The 25,705-nt window shown below is 38.0% G+C and overlaps 1 protein-coding gene across 5 annotated transcripts; it reads left to right on the top strand.

Annotated features, from left to right (window-relative positions):
* The first annotated feature begins 86 nt into the window (after nt 1-86).
* LOC106153906 (solute carrier family 23 member 2) lies at nt 87-25,647 on the top strand. Of its 5 annotated transcripts, none has more exons than XM_087014811.1 (12): nt 87-2,336; nt 9,200-9,436; nt 19,983-20,140; nt 21,006-21,097; nt 21,527-21,673; nt 22,110-22,236; nt 22,495-22,615; nt 22,930-23,086; nt 23,323-23,576; nt 23,951-24,224; nt 24,527-24,622; nt 24,983-25,647. In XM_087014811.1, the coding sequence occupies exons 2-12, from the start codon at nt 9,239-9,241 to the stop codon at nt 25,222-25,224; spliced, it is 1,866 nt and encodes a 621-aa protein (XP_086870937.1). In that variant the 5' UTR covers nt 87-2,336; nt 9,200-9,238; the 3' UTR covers nt 25,225-25,647. The 5 variants fall into 5 exon arrangements, with proteins under 5 accessions (XP_086870937.1, XP_086870939.1, XP_086870936.1 ...); XM_087014813.1 differs by lacking the exon at nt 87-2,336 and adding an exon at nt 7,825-8,075; XM_087014809.1 differs by lacking the exons at nt 87-2,336; nt 9,200-9,436 and adding exons at nt 13,916-16,840; nt 16,996-17,221.
* Nucleotides 25,648-25,705: the final 58 nt, after the last annotated feature.

The raw sequence follows: 25,705 nt of genomic DNA, 5'->3' as shown, positions 1-25,705 counted from the left end.
ATTTATGGAAATTTGGATTTATCCAGTCTTCTTTTAAATACTTCTATCACCCACAGAATGAGAAAGCCCCCTAATTTTTTTCTTCAGGACCTTGGGTGGATGTAACAGTAACTGTTCACTTAAAAATGTACTGTGACTACATGAAAACTCTGGTGGTGTTACAGTCCATGTCTCGGCTCCAATTTAAAGTTCTTTTGTCTCTAGCATTGGCAGTTGTTCAACAGTGGCTATTGCATTATGGGTAGATTGTTACATCTTACATGTTACATCTTACATGCTGTTGTGTTTTGGGAAAACAATGAAGTAACATTATTACGTCAACAATTGCTGTTGTACTATGGATATGTATTGATCATTGTTACATCAACAATTGCTGTTGCATTATGGGAATACAATGAACATTGTGTCATCAGTTCCTCTTGCATTATGGGAAGACCTTAATCATTTTACATCATCAATCACTTGTGTTACAGACATTGAGCATTGTATGTCAAAAATTGCTGTTTTATTATGGGAAGATATTAGCCGTTACATCAACAATTGCTGTTGTATTATGGGAAGATATTGACCATTGTGACATCAACAATTGCTGTTGTATTATGGGAAGATATTGACCATTGTGACATCAACAATTGCTGTTGTATTATGGGAAGATATTGACCATTGTGACATCAACAATTGCTGTTGTATTATGGGAAGATATTGACCATTGTGACATCAACAATTGCTGTTGTATTATGGGAAGATATTGACCATTGTGACATCAACAATGCATTGCTGTTGTATTATGGGAAGGTATTGACCATTGTTACATCAACAATTGCTGTTGTATTATGGGAAGATATTGACCATTGTGACATCAACAATTGCTGTTGTATTATGGGAAGACATTGGTCATTGTTACATCAACAATTTCTCTAGCATTATGGAAAGACTTTCCGCCTTTAAATAAAATGTAAGAAGAAACTTAATATCACTGAGGCATTACGAGGCAATAATAAGTTGAGTGCACATTGCTGTCCTTTCAGACTCTACAGAGATCAGATCCTGGAGAGGAAATGACAATAATTAATCTGAAAAAACAGCAATTTATTAGCTGTAAGTGAAGTGAACTCAGGGTATTTATCAAGGAATATCAGTTTTATTCGTTCATTCACAATAAAGGCAGGCCCGAGATTTTGAATAAATTTCCACCGCTCTTACGATTTGCATGCCATGGAGAGGTGTGGGCAGAATCAGAACAAAATATTCGACTATTTCTGACAATCTGTGTTCATAATTTAAAATGAAACCTTAATATACTGCACCAAATCTAGTCGTTTTCATCATTTTAAAGGAGAGTCGTCTTCCTCACTCGTCTCCGAGATCCTCGATCTATTGACAATAGAAAAAGTGGCATTATATTTTCACATATATCACAGGCATCAATCATTACTGCAAGTAAACATTTTAAACAAACTGGTGACATGCATACACGATGAAATACTTTGACGTCAATGAACAAAGCGAACACGTTGTCAGGAACCATAGTATAGAAAAAAAAGTGTAATTAGTACTTTTAAAACTTTCACACATGGTGTAGTATTAACTCAATCAGAGGAAGCTATTGTTTCATAAAATTCAGACATGGGAAGCCAAGTTATACAAGTTGTTCAGATAAGGCTTCACACTTTGCAGTTCAAATTTTAATGCCCTTTGTTCCGAAGCCAGTAATCTGTTAGAACTAGATTACAGGGTGTTATTAGGAGTGCCCACCTGGAAGAAGGTGGCCTTGTGTATGCAGTAACCAATCAGTTTTTAAGTTATTTGATGGACAGTTTAACTGATAAAGTTTAGCATAAAAACCTGTAAACTTAAATCTAAAGGGGGGAGCAATATGCAGAGGAGGAGTAGCATGTAGAAGAGATAAAGCTAGAAAGAGGAGGAGAGAGGTCATACATGTACTTGCATCATGTAACTTTTAGTGTAGCAAAATATATTCTGTTGAAGTTACAACATGGAGTCGTTTCATTCTTTTCGGTGTGTAGAATTTAAGACAAGGAACCTGGGAATCTCCGTAGCAGTATTACAGATAGCGTTATCCAAAGATGTGAGCCCATTGTGCCCAAACCCTGGGGTTTTATTAATAAAGGGTTATTTTATGTAATGTGGGGGCCCCGGGGTGGTCTTAAAAGGGGTTCCCCACAACGTGGAGCGTTTCGAGTTCTCAATTAAGGACCACCTGATACGTGATAAGGACAGCAAGGGGTTTCTAAGTCAGCAGATCAATTGCAATAAAATTGAAATTGTCACCTGTAGGCCTACGTGAACATTTCTGAAGATAACAGCTCAGTAGAGTAAGTGCACATTTTAACTTGAACCTCAGTCCTGATAGGATTTAAAGTAAGGAAAGGAAATATCATTGGGTTTGCGATGAAACTGAACTTATTTGGTAAAAATATGGTAAAGATCGAGACCACATTTTCAGAGGTTGCAACAATTAATTATTTTGCGCGATACTTTGGTGTAAGACCGAAAAATTCTTCACCAACAGCATTGAATTGTAAGTACCTTATTATTTTAAAACCGTTATCAACTCGGTCCCATTGGGCTTTCTTTTTCGGTTCGATGAGATGAACATAAGCAATTTTTTCATATTAATACTACTTTATAGAATTAAATATAAGTAATTTAAATCATGAATCGAAAGAATGAGGCGATTAAGACGATACCCCACTCACAGCAAAGAAAAGGTTTTGAATAATAAAACAATCTGAAGGAGATTTGATAATCAATCCGAGTCATAGATGAAAAGAATAAAAGGACTGAGTCGAAAATATCAAAGCTTCTCTCCCTCCCTTCAAATGACAACAAATTTTCCAAATGCCAGAAATTTTTATCCTGCACTGGCCACTGGTGTGAACAGCAGCTCCCTAACTCTTTATGACACAGAAGTGGTCACTGACACTGCTAGTGTTACAAAGAAATTGTCACCATTAGCAAGGAGTTATAACAGAAGGAGATTACACATAAGCCTCTCTATTGTCCGATGTCTGTTACGGTGGGCGGAGCTAGCTACGGGGGGCTCCTGTCTCAAAGTTTCGTCTGCGTCGCTCTCGTCAGTTTGGAGATTAATTTCATATGCGTTATTTTGCGTTAGATCTCGAGATCAGTAGTGTCAAAGCGGCGCTGCATGCTGATGATTTTTTCACAGGTGATTATTTGGACGATGTGCTGGAAGGGAATGATATCATAGAAAGCGAAGATAAGGTGGTGACTGAGGATGGTCGCCATGAGTTTTTTTGAGTTGGTGATAGATGACTTTTTTTTTTGCACACCCCAGTGATAAATCACCAAGGAGAAGTCGAAAGAAAACGTCCCAACTGTGGTTTGTGAAAATGACATTCCAGTGAACGTCTGTCCTCACTGCCAAAAGACATAATATTAATACATAAACGTTTGGACCCTCCAGCCCTAAGGTCCCATAAACATATAGATTGTGACAGCGCCTAAGCTTTGTGACTTTGGTTTTAAATTTCTTAAAGTATCTTTTTTCTCAGTATAATTTTACTATTATAATGCATTGAAGTAAAATTTTAACCAAAGGTTGAGGCAATGCCACGGCATGTCAGTTTTCTGAATATTATTAATAAATTTCTTTATCTTGGAAATCTTTCTTTTTTTCAGGATAATTTTGACACATACTAACACTGTTCACATTTGTCTGTGAACAAGTTCACACACAGTGCTAAACATTAATAATAATTTTTATTCATGCATAAATATATATATATGTACAAAATATATCAGAAATTTTAGTATTAACTGAGCTCTTTAAAGTGAAACAAACGAAGATGAGAATATAGAATTTCAAACTATCATTTACTATATAAACTTAAAATGTCTTTTACTGTAAGTCAACTCTATACTTAAGTATCATGATAGTAGGATCTGTGAGTAAAACCATTTTATTATATCAATAGAAGAACAAAACCAAAAATAAAATTTTACACATAAGCAGTAATTAATAAAGACATAATTATGTTTGTTTGTTTGTTTGTTTGTTTATTTAAGTGACCTGTGCTCTAATGCAGGTAATACAGATACATTTTTTTTCTTTTTGCACCCAGCCCCAGTGGGCTTATAAGTCACTGTTTCATTTATGTTATTCTAATATATTAATGAACAAGAAAATACATAGAAACAATAATGTATAAATAAACGTATAAATAGCAATACTGTACTTTCAACTAATAGTAACTATGGAAATATAAAACATTAATTATATACAAGTATAAATAATAGAATACATATACAAACTAGGACGTTACTCATTATAAATGAACTCTTTCCGTATCATATAGGCACGTTTTATATAATTACTAAATATTTTTATATGTTTCTCCATTAATTTTGCAAGTTTCTCTGGCAAATTTAAGTTCAAAAAGTCTAAATCAGTTGCTGTTATTTTTGTCAACATCTGTTATGTTATCGTAGGGCGCACATTCAAAAATATAATGCTTTTAATCCTCTATCTTTCCACAGTCACACATCACACACACTCTTTCTTCCACTTTTTCTCTCACAAACCTGCCTGTTTCTATTCTAATCGGAAGTATAACAAATCTTAATTGTGCTACAAATGATCTAGTCATTTTATCAAATTCGTGGGTTACATAGTTCTCAACCTTGTATTTATTTTTAAATAGTATGTACGTTCTGAGTTTACCGTATGAGGGCAAATCTCTCTCCCATTTACTCGCCACTAGATCTCTCAAACATTCTGCAGATCCATCCACATCCACTAACTCCATATGTTCAAATTTATTTGTCATGTCTAATTTTTGTTATATACTATATATCTCACTAGACCAGTTTTTTATGCACTTATTATAATCTATGATAAAGACCCTTTTCGTTAGCCTTGATGAATCCATTAAAACCAATCTATTCCAGTATCTGAGCATATTCAGCCACCAGCTAGTTTGTAAGGAATGCAACCCGTATCTCCTCGAAGCCGTAATATTGGAGCAAACTTATGAACACCTAGAAAATACCGTATGGCTCTATTTAGTATACTTTCACTGCTTTTAAATAACTTATAACCCCAAACGCTAGACGAATAATTTAACACTGGAAGCACACAAGTATTGAAGAGTTCCATGTACGATTTAAACTTGACGTTTCTGAGACTTTTAGTTTTACTAATAACTGATCCAAGGGCTCTACCCCCCGACTCAGACAACAATTTATCTCCGGACTCATAGGTCACATGACAATCAAATAAAAAGCCTAAATATTTATACTCATTTAGGCCTACGTACTCAATTATTTTATTATTTATATTTATTGGTATGTCACACAATGGGGAACCTTTACTTCTAAAGTGCATCACTTTTGATTTCTTACTATTAATTTGTAGTCTCCATTTCATGCGGTAATCATGTAAGGTATTCATAATGATGTTCATATCCTCCGGCGTTTCACTGAAAATAGCAATGTCGTCTGCGTACAACAATATATCTAGTCAAATGTCACCTACCATTACCCCTTTTCCAAGTGCTTTTATATCCTGAGCTAAATCATTTATGAATAGTGCAAATAAGGTAGGTGATAGGTTGTCACCTTGCCTAACACCAGCCATCGTTTCTAACCAGTTTGTATTGTTTCCATTGAGATTTACACATGACTCTGTTAGTGTGTACATAGATTTCAGCACAGCATACATAGGCCCGTTAGTGCCAATATTTATCAGTATGAAGAGTAGTAAATCTCTATTAAAAAAATCAAAAGCTTTCATCAAATCAATGAAAGTTACAAAAGTGTCTTTACCCTCCTCCATTCTGTTCTTAACAATAGAGTTTAACACAAAGATGTGGTCTTCACAAGACCTGTTTTTTCTAAAGCCATTTTGTTCTTCTACCAGTAAGCCATTGTTCTCACAGTACGCTGAGATTCTTTTGTTTATAACCGAGCTGAATATTTTTGATATGGTACACAATAAACTTATTCCTCTATAATTCAGCGGTATTCTTGGATCTAGTTTACTGTCCTTCGGTATTGGTATTATAATTGCTTTTCTCCACATACTTGGTAATAATGCCGTGTCAAATATGAAATTGAACAGTGACGTTAATAAATCAATAATAGTTTCGTTTTTCAAAATTTCATTAGGGATATTATCTACTCCCGTAGCTTTCTTTTGCTTTGCCTTAGCTACTGCTGCGCTAACCTGTTGTTTTTCAATTGTACCATTTATGCTGTAATTAGGATTAAACGAGGGGTCAGACATTACACCCTCCATAGTTCTTCTATATTCTAGACTTTGTTCGAGAAATTCAGCATCGAAATCATTTGTCAGTTTCATTATATAATTTTCTAAACTCGCTTTCCCATTTCTTATAAGTAATATTGATATCATATACTACATCACCATTTTCGTTATACGTTTCCATTGGGATTTGTAATTTGCGCCTAGGTCCGGCTTTTTTAATGTAGTCCCAAAATTTGATGATCTTTAACACAGGCCATCTCTATTTCATGAAACCGGAGTCGTTTGTCAAATTCTTGTAATTTTGTTTTATAACCAATGAACAGACTATTTCTGATATATCGATGGCCTTTAAATTTAAAGTATTGAATTTCTGCATTATGCATACGTTTCCATAAATCCGTTAATTCGTCACACCAATATGGTTTGGATATTCTCAACTTCTTTTTTGATTTCCCGCCGTTTTTTATATCAATAAGGGAACAGTGGCATTCATTTCATTAATCAATTCTTTAACTACGCGTTCATACATGTAGTCAACTTCATTTTGATTTTCCCTCATTAGTTCGATACTATCTATAATCTGTTTGATTGTTATCCTTGATATATATCTGACGTAAAGATGTCACTTTTACCTTCTTTGAACTTGTATATTCTGCGGCCACTGCTGTTGCTATTTATTTGTTTGTTTTGGTTTATATTGTGCATGTCATCACAACCTAAGTTATCCATACAGACGTGTTTCAGTGTAGCTTCCAATATTGAGTGATCGGGATGTTTACGTCTTCCACTTAATAGACACTGTAGATTGTGATTCTCTATATATAATATCTCATCTTATGATTAAGTTGCTACAGTTTTCCAGTTTTATGCAGTCTATGTTTTTTCAACCGTGCAAATGGAAATGATTATATTCTTCCTCATAAGACTTGCTGATACCAGTCTGTGCCAGATCCTTTTCAACTCACAGGCCAGCAAGGTCTGAGAATCTAATTGGCCGAATGAAAAAATAAAATCCTAGAAGATAAAGCGGCTAATTCTTACAAATAGGATCAAAAACATGGGATTTTCAAAAGGTCTGTAGATCAAGACAACACTTAGCCTGAACATTTATAAAATGAATTGGAGTACATGTTACAGCTGAAAAAATTAACTGGGCCAGTAAGTGGCTGCTTTAAAGACAGTCAGAATTTTACTGGCAATCAGGTAGACTGTTATGTCACTCTACAAATTATATACAGGTTTTGGATTTTTTCCACATGACAGTAACATAAAATTTATGCCCACTTTTGAAATGTATAGAGTCTGTTAGGTAACTGAAAATATTTTAAAATGTCATGAAGGAGCACTATAAATTTAATGATATTTTAAGCAGTCTCTGTTGGCAGATCTTACTTATCCAGTTTCTTCTCCAAAAAGGACACCTCTGTGAGAGTGAGATTTTCTTCACGGCCTTTTCTTCTGCCTTGCTAATGCCATGCCACTCAGAAAAGAGGGAATCCTGTATGTTAGAAAAAAAAAAAAAAAAAAAAAACAAATAATAATAGCATTATGAACTTCTGTTATAACTGCATTCCATTAGTTCCGTCACATCCATGGTGACAATTTCATGATAAAGAAAAGGGATCGCAGTCTTGGTCTCTGACACCACGCTCAGAGACAGGGTCACCTTAAGTTATCTTGCAACTTTCACAGGGCTATGTAAGTTCAAGTGCAGCCAGAGATGCGGAACGAATACAGATTTATATTGCGCATTATGAATTCAATAAACACACGCGATACACAACGTAGGGCTGAGAAGTCATACTACATGAAAACAGAATTAGTAAGTTTACCAAAGTGAATTTTGTCCAGTTCCATGTTAATTGCGATGTTGTTTTAGCATTATCAAAACATTAGAGGCTGCGTTGAAAATCACGATTCGCTGACGCTTGAACCTATAGTTTGTTTATATGCAATCTTCAATGCTTAGCATCATTAGCACATCTTAATTACGATGTGTGGTATTTTGAACATTTTAATGGGACCATATTTGGGTACATTTACCCACACCGTAAGGCTTGGGAAGGGTACATAATAATTCCAGAGACACAAGTGTATTTGTAGGCGAAATGGGTCAAAAAGTCCATTTCTGGTGTGAAATTTGAGTTACATAATATATAAATTATATTTGGGTCAGTCAATCCACCATTGTTGGAAATGCAGACGAAACATTTGTAACTACATTCAGTACATGTATATACTGGTACCTATGTTGAATAGGGTTGGTGAATTTCATATGTTTTGATTAACAAGTGTTTTCTATGGCAGAAATTGATGCTAAACGCACATCCGACAACAATTTTTGCACAGCAGTAATTTAGGTTGATAAAATGACAATTTTTAAATTGGTAGACAAAACACGGTAAAAGGAGTCACAGTTTGTAGAATGCCTTTTCCTATAATTTTAAGATTATTAAACCAATTTCTTCGTTTGTTAGTAATGCCTTTGGTACATTTTGAATGGAGTTTGGTAACCTTGTGTGCTTAATTTTGAAGTAGGCCCCTATGGGTCAAAATAATCGCAAGGGCAAACTACCCTTCGTAGGACTCGCCATCACATTTTGTATATGGCAGAGGAAGAAAAGAGGTGGAAATCGCGGTGGTGTGGGTATTCTTCCAGACTTCTTTATTAGATATAGGCTGAAAGAAAAAAGATAACATCGGATTTATGACAGCGGAGGGCTGCTGTTGTTAGTCAGACCATATTGCTACACTTATGCAATGACATTAAGAGAAACATATTTGAAATATTTGTCATACGGCTTTATGGATATAGCCTAACCTTAGTGCAGGTCGGTAGAAACCAGTCATGTATAAACAGACAGGGGTTAACTATTGGTATGTCAAAATTGCTGCGTCCTTAGCCCAGTTGAGTTAAAGTGGATTATGGAACATTGTCCTTTCTAGGAGATAAAAAGTACACTATAACCGCCGCCAACAAACAGGATGGAAGCTGTGTCTCAAGACAGTAAATCTAACCAAGAACCAGACCTGGCACCGCCCGAGATACTGCCTATGTTGACACAGAATCCTCCAGGCACAGAAGTCAAGGGAGCGCTGAAACAGAACACAAAAGACGACCGGTTATTATTTGGTCTTGGTACCTCACCTCCTTTTTTCACAGTCATAACCCTTGCAGTGCAGGTAAGTATTTTATGAACGAATTGCTTATATACATGTAGACCTATAGACACTTCTATACCCGTTCTGTACATAAAATATCTGTATTCATTATAAAATGTAAAACTGAATATGTATGGTGTTTTAATAGGTCTACTTTTAAATGACAGAAGAAAATAAAGTGCATTCAATGATTGGATTATGGTCCGTGACCCCAGTGCACCTGTTTGTATGTAACATTATTTAAGGGTTTCAGACAGAGTAAACTTCAGTTTTCAAATTTTAGGATATCAGCACTCAATCTGAGAGATATGTTGAAAACGAGAACCACCCTATAAAATCTATATGAACAATCGATTTCTACAAAAAGTGCGTTTTAAAACACCCTATCTCAATCTTCAAAAAGAAAACGACAGATCTAGATCACGTGGTCGAGTGACGTCACATTTTAAGCTATCAAACTTTAAGACGAGTTTACAAACTGCCGTTAACAGCCCATACCCATTTACTTTTCTCACATGAGGGGTTTAAATCTTTGTAAAGCCATTTTCCGGTCTATTCCATTCTTTAACTAGCATTTAGTTACGACTATCTCTATGGTCCAGCAATATGGTGCAGAAAAAAAGGGTGAATTGTGCATTTTTACCTACAAGCATGAAATCTTGGCACAGTTGTATATAAAGAAATTCTAAGCCATTTTGGAAATATGAACATGTCTGAAAATTCCAATACGGTCGTTTTGGATTGATATATAAAATAATAAACCTATGGTGTAAATTTTGGGCAGAGGAAAAATCGTGGAAGATAAATTTGGCTTGCAAGTTATCACTTTGCATGGGCTTGCATGCAATTACTTTGCATTTCCCTTATATCTTGGGCACTTAGAAAGATATTAAGTGTTCCCTTTATGATCTGTAGAGTTTGAAGAGTAAGAGTACAGTCAATTATTATCACTCTTGAAATAGGAATGATAATTGTTGGCAGAACAATTTATGTACACTGTAAACCACGATTTGCTAAAAATTTTTGTCGTCTCCTAAACTGACGCCCAAGCACAGGTCCATCCTCAACTTCTAATTAAAAGCAATCGTTATTCGTTATTATGACGCGTTTGCTGCACCTGAGAAAACGCAGAGATTGTCCTGGTATATAAGACGATTTCTGGAGAAACCTTGCAAAAAGTGTCGGAAACAACGCAGTTCACACGTGAACGATGATTGTGGCAAGCCTTATTTTAAATTGTTTTCTTTTCGTAAACTACTTTGTTCTTCAATTTTCTTTCCCTTTAACACCTTTGCTCTTATTGTCCTTTTGACCCTCTCCGTTCTTTATCATGCAAGTAATATTTTTAAATTAAAATTCTACACTGCTCATAATATGCTAACACCCAAGCACATCAACTACTCCTTATTACAAGCAATCGTCAACCGAATCGTTCTTTATTGTGAAGGTGTGGTTTGCACACATGAAAAGCGCCCTTTTTGTGATTGCAAATCGTTGTCTTGTCAGAGATTGAACAGGTACCCTTTAAGACATTCGCAGTCTTAATTCTTGCGTCAAAATGGCAACCTTTTCACCCTCCGCCGAACATAAAAACAAAAACAGTAAAGCAATCATAAAATGTAGAATTACAATATTGCAATATTGACCGACTTTCTTATTGTGAGAGAGCAGTACCTTGTTCACCCCGTAAGTCTTCTTGCGCCCTTTGAACACAAATGCTGGCATATTACACCGTTTTTGAAGTGACTTACAGTCTTTCTAGCGTTTTATTTAAGTGAAGGGACCCGACGTTTTTTCTTAGATATTGCAATTGATTCACTTGCCACAAACAATAATTGCGGCGGACCTTGTTTAAACCAGGAGTGTCACTGCTACTGCAGCAACTACTTAGGTCCTTCCAGTACATGCGCGTCTCCCAGTGTGAACACACTATAACTAAGGGTGCATTCCCAGAGATTTATATCGATCCAGACATTTAGATTTAGATCGACCTAACTCCCTGGGGGTTCACGCTAAATTGCAGTCAGCCGAGCGCGCACCACAGTAAATTACCCCCTTACAGCTTTTAGTAGGCGGGACAGACTCTTAAGCCGGCTAAGCTGACCGTAATCCAGTGAGACTCCCCACAGGGATAGATCGATCTAAAATCTATGGGAATGGGGTCTAAGTACAGGGCCATGCATACTGTAAGTCCAATAATATATAACACCCAGCTGACTTTTGACACACAGAGTAAAGGGCCTTTGTCTGTCACAAAGGCGACCAATTCGTGCATCGATAGCAAAGAAACATTCGCAAAGAAAAAGAAACATTTAAGATGGATGTACGACCAGAGAAACAATAATTATAAATGTTTACCACATCAGACCACTACTCGGCATATACTGTGCCCTAGATTCCCTTTTGCTTTCTTATCCAGCTGAGTTGTTGAGTCCTGTTCATCGCAGTATAACGTGATGTAAATATTAAACTCAATGAAAACAACGGACAAGATGTACACGATACTAGGATCAAATACAGACGGGTACCATGGCCCGCAGGAACCCGCAGGTGTAATTAAAATGAAACGGCTTCTTTAATAGACTAGCAGTGTCGTCATCTGACAAAGATTTCTCTCAGAAAAGATTGGTGGATCAGTCGACTAAGCTGCATTTCTTACATAATCCTTAAGACAGCTTGCTCCATTTTCGGTCCTTTCACCAAACTGTAGTTGTCTTGACAGAATCTTTACTCTCAGTCTGTTTAGATTTATGTCAAACTCAACGCCAGTATGATGTAACGTGTATACAATGTGAATGCAGCCGGATTGTGTATGACCTACTGGCACTGACACCTGGTGAGCGAGTTTTCTCATTTGCATATGAATAAAGGTCAAGTGCTGAGTAAGCACTTGAAGTTTGGGATTCGAACAAGCAAGACGTTGATCTCTCCTTCTTGTCATGGCGTGATGGCAGCGATTTTAAAAGAAACTCGTAACTTCTTACGTCAAAAATACACCCTAAGTGGAAAATTCATTTGATAATGGCGAGTGCAAGTTCACACAAAGCCCCAAAACAGTGGGTACTAACAAAGACTGAGACGATAGGATCATTCGAGAAATGGAAACAATATCTTAAATTTCTCCTCTCTCAAGACACAGCTTTGTTCAAGCTTTTTACCATGTACAGTATCATGGTTAAAGAAGACAAAACACGCTCCTCTCCGCGGATTTGTCGACGAAGACGACAGCATTCCTGAGAGACAACGACGCACAGCACAGCACAGCAAAAGGTAACACAGTTAGAGTCTATGCTCAATCAAATAGCCAACTTTTGTCCTGTTATTTCAACTCGACCAGTTTGAATTCTGTTTGGCTGTCTATCCGCTTACACTTTGGCTTTCAATCTACCGGCGCCCATTTCTTAGACTTTGCGCAGATAAAACTTGAACCCGATTAAAGGCCGTTTAATGGCGTTTGTAGAAGACAACTTACTCACCGCCAACGGTGGTATTGCTCACCATAACGAGGTTATGACTGACGACGAGGAAATTTCGCGTACTTTAGAAAACTTTGTTATGCTCACCTGGCTGAAATTAATCCATAAAGATTTGCCTTTGCTAGTGAAGGAAAGAAACGGAACAGAGTTACGATCTCTAACTCTCGCCTCAATCAAGCCTGGAATTTCTCAAGCTTTAGATTCTTTATTGGATCAATTGAATTCTCACGAGGAAATTCGTGCCATGAGAGCAATTACAAAGCAACAAGCCAGAATTTCCGCTCCCTTGAAAGAACGCGGTACTACGTTCAACGCGAAACGGCGCTCATGCCCACTCTGTAAACAAGCCGGTCGACAACGCTACGATCATTTTCTCAGCACTTCTAAATTTTTACCCGAACAAGACAAACTTTACATCACCAGGACTTCACTCTGCTGCCGTAAAGCTGGATCCTGATTCGCTATTGACACCAGAGGACAAAAACGATTTCCAGAGACTACTCGTTTCATACGACAATGTTTTCAGTCCTTCAATCCCTGGATACAACGGTGCTATGGGACCTTTCAAATCAGTGGTTAACATGGGTCCTACTCAACCCCCCTCCCCCCCCCCCCCAGAGAAAGGGCAGGATTCCCCAATATAGCAGAAACAAGCTTGTCGATCTACAAGAGAAATTTGATTCTCTAGAGAGCATTGGTGTCTTCGCAAAACCGGAATATGTAGGTGTGAATGTCGAATACCTGAATCCTTCGTTTCTAGTGAAAAAGAGCAACGGACTGTTCCGCTTGGTTATTGCTTTCAACGAAGTTAGAAAATATTGCAAGCCTCAACCGTCTCTTTTACCTGATGTATAATATCGGAGGATGGAAACACATTATCACCACTGACTTATCCGGTGCCTTTTATCAGATTCGGCTGGATAAAAATTCCATGAAATATTGTGGAGTAGCTACTCCTTTCAAGGGAGTTAGAATCTACACACGTTCAGCAATGGGAAACGGCATAAGAGCTAGGGGATTTTTATGAAAGGTGGTGTTTGCAAAATCGCCGACGACTTTTATTGTGGAGGTCAAACTATAAAAGAACTGATGGAAAATTTCCGACAGGTTCTTCGAGCTCTCAACAAATGTGATCTCCGTCTTTCTCCGACCAAAACCGTGATTTGTCCAAGGGAAACAACAATCCTTGGATGGACTTGGAGAAGCGGCTTCCTTTCTACCAACACTCACCGTATATCAACATTGTCGAACTGCGATCGTCCCACGACAGTTTTCGCTCTCAGATCCTTAATTGGTGCCTATAAAGCATTTGCACGCCTACTTCCTGGTTGTGCCTCGTTGCTTGCTCCCCTAGACAGCATGACTGCCGGAAAGCAGTCCCAGGATAAGCCATCATGGACGGAGGAGAAAGTTGAAGCCTTCGAAAATTCAAAGAAAGCTTTACTCAACCATCGATCTATTATCATTCCTCGAGCCGACGATGAGCTTTGGCTTGTGACAGATGCATCCTCTCGACACTGTGGTCTTGCTGCAACTCTGCACGCCAAACGCGAAGATAAGCTACATTTAGCAGGGTTTTTCAGCGCAAAACTCCGAAAACATCAGGTGACCTGGATACCTTGTGAGCTGGAAGCTTTAGCCATAGCTTCTGCGATCAAACATTTCGCTCCATACTAGTATATTATACAGTCAAGACACCAAACGCATGTATTAACTGACAGTAAACCTTGCGTCCAAGCACATGTTAAGTTATGTAGAGGAGAGTTTTCTGCAAGCCCATGTGTATCTACATTTCTCTCATTAGCCAGCAGATATCACTTTTCTGTGCAACACCTGGCAGGTTCAGATAATATTCCGTCCGATTTTGCAAGTAGAAATGCAAAAGAGTGCCAAAACCAGAAGTGTCGAGTTTGCAGCTTCGTCTATGACCTACAAAACTGTAGTATCTAGAGTTTCTACCGACGATGTTCTTAGTGAGGCCAAACAACTTCCATTCACCAACCGAAAAGCATGGCTTCAAATTCAACAAGAATGCTACGATCTACGCCGAACTTAGGCCCACGTAGAAAAGACAGCGGAGTGTCTAACTTGAAACGTTTTCTACGCGTCGAGGGTCTTACTATCGCAAAAGATGGTCTTCTAATAGTGCACCGCCAATCACCTTTGGATATCGAACGAGAACTTATAGTAGTTCCCAGACAATTCTTACAGCTGTCCACATTCGTCTGGAGCACCCGTCTGGCTATCAACTAAAAAGCGTAGTAAAATGCTACTTTTATGCTTTAAATTTAGACAAAGAAGCCGACGAGGTATCACGTTCATGCCATCAGTGTGCTTCCTTGAAAAAAAATCCACATCTACAACAGGAACAGTCTTCGGAAGCACCCCCACCTACAGTCGGAGCATCATTTGCAGCAGATGTTATGAAACGACACTCACAAAATATTCTGATTGTAAGAGAAACCGTCACTTCATTCACAACAGCGTATTTTGTTAGGGACGAAACTAAGGATAATTTACGAGAAGGCCTCATTCAACTATGTGCAGAGATGCGACCACTTGACGGTCCCTGTCCCTGTCATTCGCACAGACCCTGCTCCTGGATTCAAGTCATTAGTGTCGGATGAGTCTCTGCGATTGTCTAGATTAGTCATAGAGATTGGACGTCCCAAAAATATCAATAAAAATCCAGTTGCAGAAAAGGCAGTTCAGGAGCTTCAAGATGAAATTCTACGTAAAGATAAATCACGTGATTCTATTTCTCAAACTACTCTCAGCCTATGCGTTGCTCAGCTCAATTCTAGAATGCGCCGAGGTGGTTTGTCTGCAAGGGAAATGCTTTTTCAGAGAGATCAATTCACCTGTCAACAAATCCCCACTTCAGACAGAAAACTGATTATGGATCAAAATTCAGTAAGGGCGAAAAACCACGAAATTAGTATGCGGTCTAAAGCGCCTTCAAAACCAATAGCTAACAATAGCAGTCTCAGTGTAGGAGATACCGTTTATTTACATCATGACAAGACAAAGATTTACGACAGAGATTGCTACATGGTGGTAAAAGTCGTCGGTCAGTGGTGCAATATTCAAAAATTCATAGGAATTCAGTTACGAACTCTGTCCTATAGAGTTAAACAGTCGGACTGCTATAAGGTTCCCGAGAATAAGTGGAGAAAGGTCGATTTATGTAGTGACTACTCCGATGATTCAGAGTGTTCTTTGTCAGACTATGAAAATGTAGATACTGCCGACAACGACAAAGAATCTCACATTGACTTTGACTCTCTCCGTGAATTTCATCCACAAACGGTCGAAAACAACAAAAAAGAAGTTCAAACTTCGTCAGATCCATATGACAAAGAATCTCACATTGACTTTGACTCTCTCCATGAATTTCCTTCACAAATGGACGAAAACAACAGGAAAGAAGAAGTTCAAACTTTGTCAGATCCATGTGAACAACCAACTGAAACTCTCAGACGTTCTACGAGGAAAAGACAAACTCCTAGATATCTTAAAGATTATGTTTTGGAATTGGAATTGAGTTAATATCAAAGAAACTGACAATCAGTCGTCTAAAAAAAAAAAAAAATAAATAAACGGGGAGGAGACTTCGTTACCTTTGACATTGACACTGTGCCGTTGCACCTCTGTACATATTGCACTAATGTTTTTGTGTTGATTTTGCAGTTACACATTGTTTACTTCCTTAAAAAAGAAAAGAAGAAAAGAAAAAGAAAAGTGATCACGCCAGTATGCTGTAATGTGTATACAATGTGAATGCAGCCGGATTGTGTATGACCTACTGGCACTGACACCTGGTGAGCGAGTTTTCTCATTTGCATATGAATAAAGGTCAAGTGCTGAGTAAGCACCTGAAGTTTGGGATTCGAACAAGCAAGAAGTTGTTCTCTCCTTCTTGTCATGGCGCAATACTTATGCAAGGCAGGTATGGATTAAAGAGGAGCTGGGATTCGATAAGACGTACGAAAGCGTAGAAGAAAAGATAACACGCAATCTAAATATGCATGTCCTACTTAGATTTCTGTCGAGGTAGCAAAATAGTGGCCAGGTGGTCGCATTACAGTTTTAAAACCCTTCCAGCAATGAGCAAGAGATCCGCGTGATACCATTAGTCATGGAGATGCACACCATTGAGAAATTACAGTCGGATCAAACTTTTGTCAGCTCCGACGATGATGCGCCTGTTGAATACCAACTGGAGGAAAAATTTGAAGACGGTCGCATGGGAAACTCGGAAGAAGTGTCCTTGCTCTATCCTCTAGACAAATGTCCCCCCGTGGCTGTTACCATCATTTTAGCTATTCAGGTAATGGAAAAAACAGTGGTTGTACCAGTCAGCAACAGAAATTGTTAAGTAGGACTAATATTTTAGTCAACAGACGTGCCAAATCAAAATGGACAAAAATATGTGACATGCAATAGTTTTGGTATTACGCGTAGTAGCTAATTCATTTTCAACGTATATTACTTGGAAAATAACCAATCACAAATCAAACTGTTCTTCGAGTTGTAAATGCCTGCTTATTACATTTGCGGCCTGACACGGTTGCCGTGAGCAAATAATCCTTATCTCTAGCTGGAAATTCAAATTGCTCAAACTTGTACTGTGACCTCTGGTGGATCGAACCAGTGAAAGTCCATCAAGTCACTTGCTATTAAGGCAAGAAAGGAACCTTCTTTTTACCTCGGTAATAACCGTGGTAATAATATTTCCAAATGTCAGCTAGGTATCTTTAAATATTTGAAAACAGTTTTGGGAAAATTTAAAAGTAAGCGGCATTATATAATAATCATTTTTTTAAATTGAACCACAATATTTTAATGTAAGTGTCTCCATAGATGGCAGGTCATGTGTTGAAATAGCTTGTTCAACAGATTCAAGGATGTCATGGACATTTCGACATATTTATTTATTATGTTTAAGGAGAACAAGCTCGACAATGCGTCAAGGCGGTTTGGTTGCACTTTTCTTAGTACATGAGCACTACATGTTGATTACCGTTAATCCGGTAAATCTGAATAAAAGACGCCAAAGAGAAGTGATCGACAAATGGGCATGTCGACAGTAAGATTTCAAATAAAAATTGAGCATATGACTGCAACTCATTCAGCTTTTGCTCTAAATGAGTTTTAAAAATTCTCAAAGCTTTAAAAGCTCGCGACCGCTACTAGTGGTACAAAGATTTGTTGTTCATCTTCCTCTTTTTAAGAGGTCTACCCGCTTGAAACTCGCTTGTAGTATACATTATTAGTTATAGCAGCGCTGAGAAGAAAGTTGTTTAACATAAGAACAATGTTCAGGCTTGGGTAAATTACGACCTTTCTTGACAAATTCTAGAGGAACTAGTGTACTTGTAGGCAAAACGAGTCAAAACGTCCATACTGGCGAAAAATCTGAGCTGTAAGTATTATTTAGGTCGGTAAATCTACCATTGTTGGAAATGCAGACGAAGCATGTGTAACTAGAAAAGCACTCCGAGAGCGCAGACCTCCGCCAAGGCAGCAAAGTCTCCACCCAATGCCGTTTCACCCCTAAATTTTCATTCTATAATGATTTAGTTTTTTTTTTATTTTTGATTATTGATTGATTATTGATTCGGATCACCACCAAAAACTTATCATCTGTTCCTTAATTCTGACAGTTCCTGAAAATTTCATCAAAATCGGCCCATAACTTAGTTTTTGATTATTGATTATTAATTGTTGATTGATTATAGATCCGAATTACCACCAAAAACTAATCACTTCTAAGTTAACCCATTTCTGACCTACCCTGAAAATTCCATCGAAATTCATCCATAACTTTTTGAGTTATGTTGATGACAGACAGACAGACAGACAGACAAACAAACAAACAAACAAACAAACACATAGGGGTAAAAACATAACCTCCTTGGCGGAGGTAATTATGTACAGTACAAGTACCTGTACATGTGTATACTGGTACCTGAGTTGAATGGGGGTCGGGTGAATTATCAAATGTTTCGATAAACAGATGTTTTCTATGGCAGAAATTGATGCTAAACACAACTGACTACTACTTTTTTACAACAACTGGCTTTGCGTGATTGCGACCGTTAACTGAGCTATATGAAGATGTTTTCTTAACTACTGTGTGCCACTTTGTTTAAGATCCTTATAAATCTCAAACAAAATTAGAAGTCATAAAAAAACGCAACTAAAGTCTGCGTGACTTAGCATAATAGGAAAGGGAGTACATGTAAACGGAACATCAAAATCTCGATTGGCCATGACATACTTTTTAACCGAGGAAAGTTAGACTAAAGCGAAAAGATGGTCATAGATGCACTATTCACCACATACACTTTATCTGTATTGTAGGTCTTATTTCACTTGTACTTTAATGGAAACATGAAGGTATAAACACCAGACAAATAAATGAGACTCATTGTGACCTTTTGCAAGACACAAATAGTACTAGTACAAAAAGAAAAACCCGAAGACTCAGTGCAGGTGTGTCTCGCAAATGCAAGATGCACTGAAGCAACCCTTCTCAAGTAATACGTTACCGATCTTGACGTACAAGAAAAAACTTTTTAGGGACTGTCAATGATGGTTTTGGGATTTCTTTCTGTAACTACTTTCCCTATCTAATATTATAGAACCGTATCTTCCACCGAAATAAACGTGATGCTCAGGTGCTGTATATTCGCAGGATACACTCCTATCACTATGAAAACGGATTTCTATTGCTTTTTGGTAATAAGTGTTCTTCATTGCCAAATTATAGATTTTTTCCTTATTTATTCATTGATTCATTAAAAACTACGTGTTTTTCCGATCAGATTTGAACTTGTTCATATCACAGTGCCTTTGGACTATCCCGAATCATGATTTTTTTACCAGTTGTCATGCGACCAATGAAGTTTAAAGGCATTTCAGCATAAAATATATACGTGCAATAATACGATTATCGAACTTTTTTTTTCATAAATGAAGACTAACTCTTACACTTTAGATAACAAAAATATTTATTCTTTACCACGGCATTGTGTAGACACCATCTAATTGTGAAATATTTTATGCTGTGCTTTTTTTTTTTTTAGCAAGTGGTGATGTGCATCACGGGCACGATGTCGCTGCCGTTAATACTGAGCGGGCTGCTTTGTCAAGAGGACAACTACGAACTGCTTGCGGAGTTACAGAGCACCGCCATTTTTGTATCTGGCTTGGTGTCGGTGTTACAGTGTACCATAGGGATACGGTAAGGAGACAGCACCAGTAAAGTACCAGTATACCACAGGGATACGGTAAGGATACAGTACCAGTAAAGTACCAGTATACCACAGGGATACGGTAAGGATACAGTACCAGTAAAGTACCAGTATACCACATGGATAGGGTAAGGCTACAGTACCAGTAAAGTACCAGTATACCACAGGAATACGGTAAGGATACAGCACCAATAAAGTACCATTATACAACAGGGATACGGTAAGGATACAGCACCAGTAAAGTACCAGTATACCACAGGGATAGGGTAAGGGTACCGCAGGGGTAGGGTAAGGGTACAGCGCACCATAGGGGTAAGGTAGGGTGCAGGGTACCATAGTGGTAGGGTAAAGGTACAGGTCATCATAGGGGTAAGATAAAGGTTAAGGTACCCTGGGTGTGTGGTAAGAGTGAGGGTATAGGGGTAAGGTGAGGAAACAGGGTTTCATAGGGGTCGGTTAAGGATACAGGAGACCATAGGAATAAGGTCAGAGTGAAGTGTACCACAGGGAGAAGGCCATAGGGTGCCGCCGAGGTGAGATTAGGCTACTGTGGTAGGGCCTACATGTACCATAAATGCAAGGTAAGGATAAAGTTTACATATTCAACAGAAGTGAATTGAGACTTTGGCAAATGCTTTTATCTTTATAAATGATATTAGCTGACTGCATTTGGATGTCATGTAAGCTAGCACTACTGTATATAGATCTCTAGAAAAAATATTACTTCAACAGATAATTACTTCAACAAAATATTACTTTAAAAAAATATTACTTCAACAGATACATAAAACGTATTGCCATGACTACAAACGTTCTTCTAAACAAAAACTCGTATAGTAAGCCCATTCATTTTAGACTTCCCATTATCCAAGGAGGAAGCCATTCCTTTGTGGCGCCGATGATCGCCATGTTGTCTCTGGAGAGGTTCAGGTGTCCGGAAACACCAGGTACAATTAGAGCACATTCAGAACAGCAGACTAACAGATCCGGGGATCAAATATGGCCGACCCACTGGAATGCTTGTTGCGTAGTCCCCGCAGGGAATATATTCAGTGTCTTATCGGGAATTAAGCGGCAAGCTTTTTAGTGGGTGGCCATATTTATCCGCGGATCTGTTAGTCCGCTGTTCTGAACGCGGTCTTAACCAAACGACCAGCACATGATCTGATGTAAACGAGTCAACGTACGTGATCGCACATAGATTAAAAGACACAGAAGGCGTTTTTTCTTACATGTATTATGGTTTCCGGTGGATACATACTGGGTCATCTTTCATTTTGCTCAGCGTTTGATTAAAAGGCTAAACGTCTATGTTCAATGAATAGAGCGCTAGTTTTATGAGAACCGTACTTAACTCTTCCATTTCTATCATTCAGAAGCAACCCTGATGGCCAACACAACGTTAGGAAATTTGTCGTCTGCTCGGGACGCCATGTCTGATGTGCAGTGGCAGGACCGTTTGAATGTCGTACAAGGAAGTCTCATGGTGGCGTCTATTGTACAGATATTCCTTGGGTGCACAGGTACTGCGCGATTATTATTATTATTATTAATAATATTATTATTATTTTTATTAATTTTTTCACTCGCTTTTCTCACACCAAAAAAGGCATAATGTTATAGCACTGTCACACTAAATAGCTTATACTTATATATATAGCATCAACGTGTGAGAAAAATTGCTCACTCTCAGGCAAATGTTGGAGTGCGTTTGCATCCCCACTGCAGAAGGAGATAAAATTTGAGAGTGTAAAAAAAACAGCGTATGGGTTATATGTTACCCATACGCAAGGGATACGCTAGGCTAACGGCGGATACGCCAGAGTGACGTTAAAAACACCTAACAGTACGCTTCTCATGCATGCGATGGTGGGTATAGCTAGCATTTGCGTAGCGTAGATACAGTTCAATAAAAAAACTGGGCTTCTAGTGATTCTAATTCATTTGTCTGTGAATTAGGCGCCATTGGTTTTCTACTGCAATACATTGGACCCCTCACAATCGCTCCTACCATCACTATGATTGGACTGTCTCTCTTCTCCGTGGTGTATAAATATTCTCAGGCACACTGGGGAATGTGGGCACTGTAGGTACACCGATTTTGTATATTTTTAAATTTGAGTTAGTCTTATATTGACTAATTTATTGACATTACCTTACTTCTCAAGAAGGCAAGGAAATATACTGCATACTTTCATAAACAGTCGAGTAGGCCTAATATTAGTAGAACAGGTATTCACTTTTTGGCGTATTTCCGCTTGTGGTGAAATGTTGGAAACAACAGCAATTTCTGAAAATTGATATTTCTTCAAAATTTTTTATTTGAGCTATTTTTTTATTTTAGCTCTTGTGCCATTGTATTCATCAGTGGAGTATATTTGAGGAAGATACAAGTACCATTTGTGTGGTGGTCTCGTAAGGAAAAATGCCACAAAGTGTCCTGTTATTTATTCGTGTTACTACCGGTAAGCGCAAAACGATTGTTTTAAACAAAAACGCTGCTTATATGGACAAAAAATCTCAGCAAAAAGTTCATTTAAGAACCATTAATTTGTTTTTATATTACACATATAATTTCCATATTACAGAAGATAACTTGTGCACAAAACTTAAATGAACGAAATATCGAATTTGTTTTCTGTTGCAAATTGAAGCCTATTCAATCTGGACCATGATCAAGTCATGGAAATGAATACGTTGTATTGTTTTACCCACATATAAATGTTTTATCTGTACATTGCTATTTTTTATTGTCAAGGTCGATTTTATGTTCACTTAGGTTGTATTCAGTATCGTCATCACGTGGCTAGCGTGCTGGATTCTCACGGCCACCGGCTCTCTGCCAGATGACCCGAAGGCCGTACAGTACAAAGCGCGCACTGACGCAGGATTGGTAGGGATTCGGAACGCTAAGTGGTTCTTCTTTCCATATCCAGGTAACATATTCAGTCCCTACAGACGCTAATGTTTTGGTTCCAAGGTCACACATTGCAATAACGTGTTATATGTATTTTAATGTGTTCATACATGTATATCTTATTTCACTGAAGCCAAAATTGAAAACGAATATGTTTATGGACGAGCGCTGACACACACACACACAAACACAAACACACACAACAAAATGAAATGATTAAATGTGGAAAATTTTAGGGACTCTTCCATATTTCAGGACAGTATGGTACACCAGTCATAAACGCTGGCGGCGTGTTTGGTATGATAGCAGGAACATTGGCATCTGTCGTGGAGTCGGTAGGAGATTACTACGCCGCGGCCAAGCTATGTCAGGTGCCAGCACCCCCAGCACACGCCGTGAACCGAGGCATGTTGGTGGAGGGGCTGGGAAGCGTCCTCTCCGGCTCCCTGGGGATGGGGCACGGCACAACATCGTATAGCAATAACGTCGGTGTGATAGGAATTACCAAGGTGCGGTTTTAGTTTTTAAAACGTAGGAACAAATCTGAGTTTCTAAGTGATACCAGCATGGACGAGCGTGCCTGTTGTCTAGTTACCCATAAAGAGTTTACAAGTACGTGTAAAAAGAAAAGTAGGCCTATATCGCGGAAAATCCTTGCACATAATGTACCGATATTCATAGTACAGACAAATATAGGGCCTACATGTACAGTGTATATGGAACTGGTTAATCGGACTGTGCATTTATCGGGACGTTTCTCTATGGAGCTGACCCCATTTGAAACACATGCCATATAAGATCCATTCCATTTATGTGCTGTAACTTGTGCGTGAAGTATTAACTTGTATTACACTTACATCAGTCTTTGAAACCATTTTTCCAGGTCGCCAGCCGGCGAGTGTACCAAGTGGCAGGGATCATGATGGTGTGTATGGGCGTTATAGGCAAGGTGGGGGCCGCTTTGGCCGCTATACCCTTACCAATCCAGGGCGGTGTTTTAACCATTGGACTTTCCTTTGTGGTGTCCGTGGGGATCTCCAACGTTACGTATATTGATATAAGATCGGCCAGAAATATGTCCATTTTGGGCTTTTCTTTGATGTGTGGGTTCGTCGTGCCAGAATGGGCAAAGCAGAACACCGATGCTATAAAAACAGGTGATAACCGATTTTTAATCAGCCACGATATAGTATTTCTACTGTATTTGTATATTTACCGAATATTTTTTTCTTTTTATGTATGCATAATTTTTCATTGAGATGGAGGTGCCTTTTTGATCAGCATCATTCTTTGCCTGCTGATTCCTTATAAAGACCGATTTCCTTATATCTTATTTTTCATATATTTACGTATACAGTGCTTACTCAATTACCACAGTCAGGTCAGTTCTTGTACCACAGTTGATTTATATGATATGCTTCATAACAACCTAGATCATTAACTATGCAGTTATTTTTAGGGGTGGACGGACTGGATGCTGTTATCACAGTGTTTTTAACAACGCCGATGTTTCTCAGCGGTGCGCTGGGGTTCTTCCTAGACAACACTATTCCAGGTATTACGTTGAAAAACATCGTTTTATTACCCTTAAAAAAAAAAAAAAAAAAAAAAAAAAAAAAAAAAAAAAACGGAGAAGTTTGCACTTACAGAAGCTCTAAAGTTAAGTAAGTCCGCACCCGTAGCGCAAGTTTGTTCTTACACATGTAGCTGTTTTTTATTTCGTCTTTTTGCTTTAAAGAAAAATCGTGGACGTTTCTATTGACAAACGAGTTATTTTCTTCAATACAAACATTTTGTCCACACAAACAGATCAAATGTGCTAATGAACTTTGAATATTAGTGGTGTCTGATAATAACATTCGAGTGTTAATAAATGCAAACTTTAAAAGATGTATTAAAACATTTCATATTGCAGGCACAAAAGCCGAGAGGGGCATAGGAAAATGGCACGAAGAGGTCTTTGCGAATGCACAAAATCCCGAAGGTTATGACGATCCGAAAACCAAAGAATATGAAGTTTACAGCATTCCATATATAACTCCGTACTTGGAAAAAATAACGTGTTGCTCAAACATCCCCTTCATGCCAAGTTTCGACTCGGAAAGGATAAAATGTAGAAATAAATGCAAGTGTAGGCGCTCTAAGATGGTCGTATGATAGAAAAAAAAAACCCTGTGCTATTACACGTACACGTCTCATAATCAGTCCATGGGGTTGGTTGCATGTGATCGCTTTTACATAAAAAGAAAACAAATCGAAATTGAAAGGTGATTGTAACTTGCAGTTCTAATTTGGTGAAACTTTATGGGCTTAAAAACCAGTCACAAAAGTGACATATTTTAACACGTGAAAATTAATATTATATTTTGGAGGGTAGCAAACGTACAAACAAACAAATAAACAGTGAATGAATGAAAAAAATGACAAATAAAAAGATCAGTGAAATAAACTTTTACCCTCGCCTCGTTCGAAAAAAAATCAAGTAAGGTAGCCATTGGAATTTTATAAATTTTCATGATCCAAACTTGCAAATACACTGCACATTGCCTTGCAGATTCCATATCATGCGGTAATCTCTTTTTAGAAAAAAAAAATGGGTAAGTTTGGCCGTCTTTCAAAAGACAGAAAAGCCGGTTAG

This window comes from Lingula anatina, chromosome 6 (genome assembly GCF_051362555.1).
Source record: "Lingula anatina isolate TDL-2025a chromosome 6, LinAna3.0, whole genome shotgun sequence".
NCBI classification, from domain to species: domain Eukaryota; kingdom Metazoa; phylum Brachiopoda; class Lingulata; order Lingulida; family Lingulidae; genus Lingula; species Lingula anatina.
The sequence above is the reverse complement of the archived record's forward strand: the minus strand, read 5'-3'. Positions and strand labels throughout refer to the sequence as shown.

What these genes read in the sequence shown, in the direction of transcription:
- LOC106153906 (XM_087014809.1), top strand. Translation starts at nt 16,737, where the DNA reads ATGAATAAAGGTCAAGTGCTGAGTAAGCACCTGAAGTTTGGGATTCGA. An exon ending in CAGGTGTCCGGAAACACCAG is followed by an intron (nt 21,098 to 21,526) that starts GTACAATTAGAG and finishes TCTATCATTCAG; the next exon opens with AAGCAACCCTGATGGCCAAC. An exon ending in CACTGGGGAATGTGGGCACT is followed by an intron (nt 22,237 to 22,494) that starts GTAGGTACACCG and finishes TTTTTATTTTAG; the next exon opens with CTCTTGTGCCATTGTATTCA.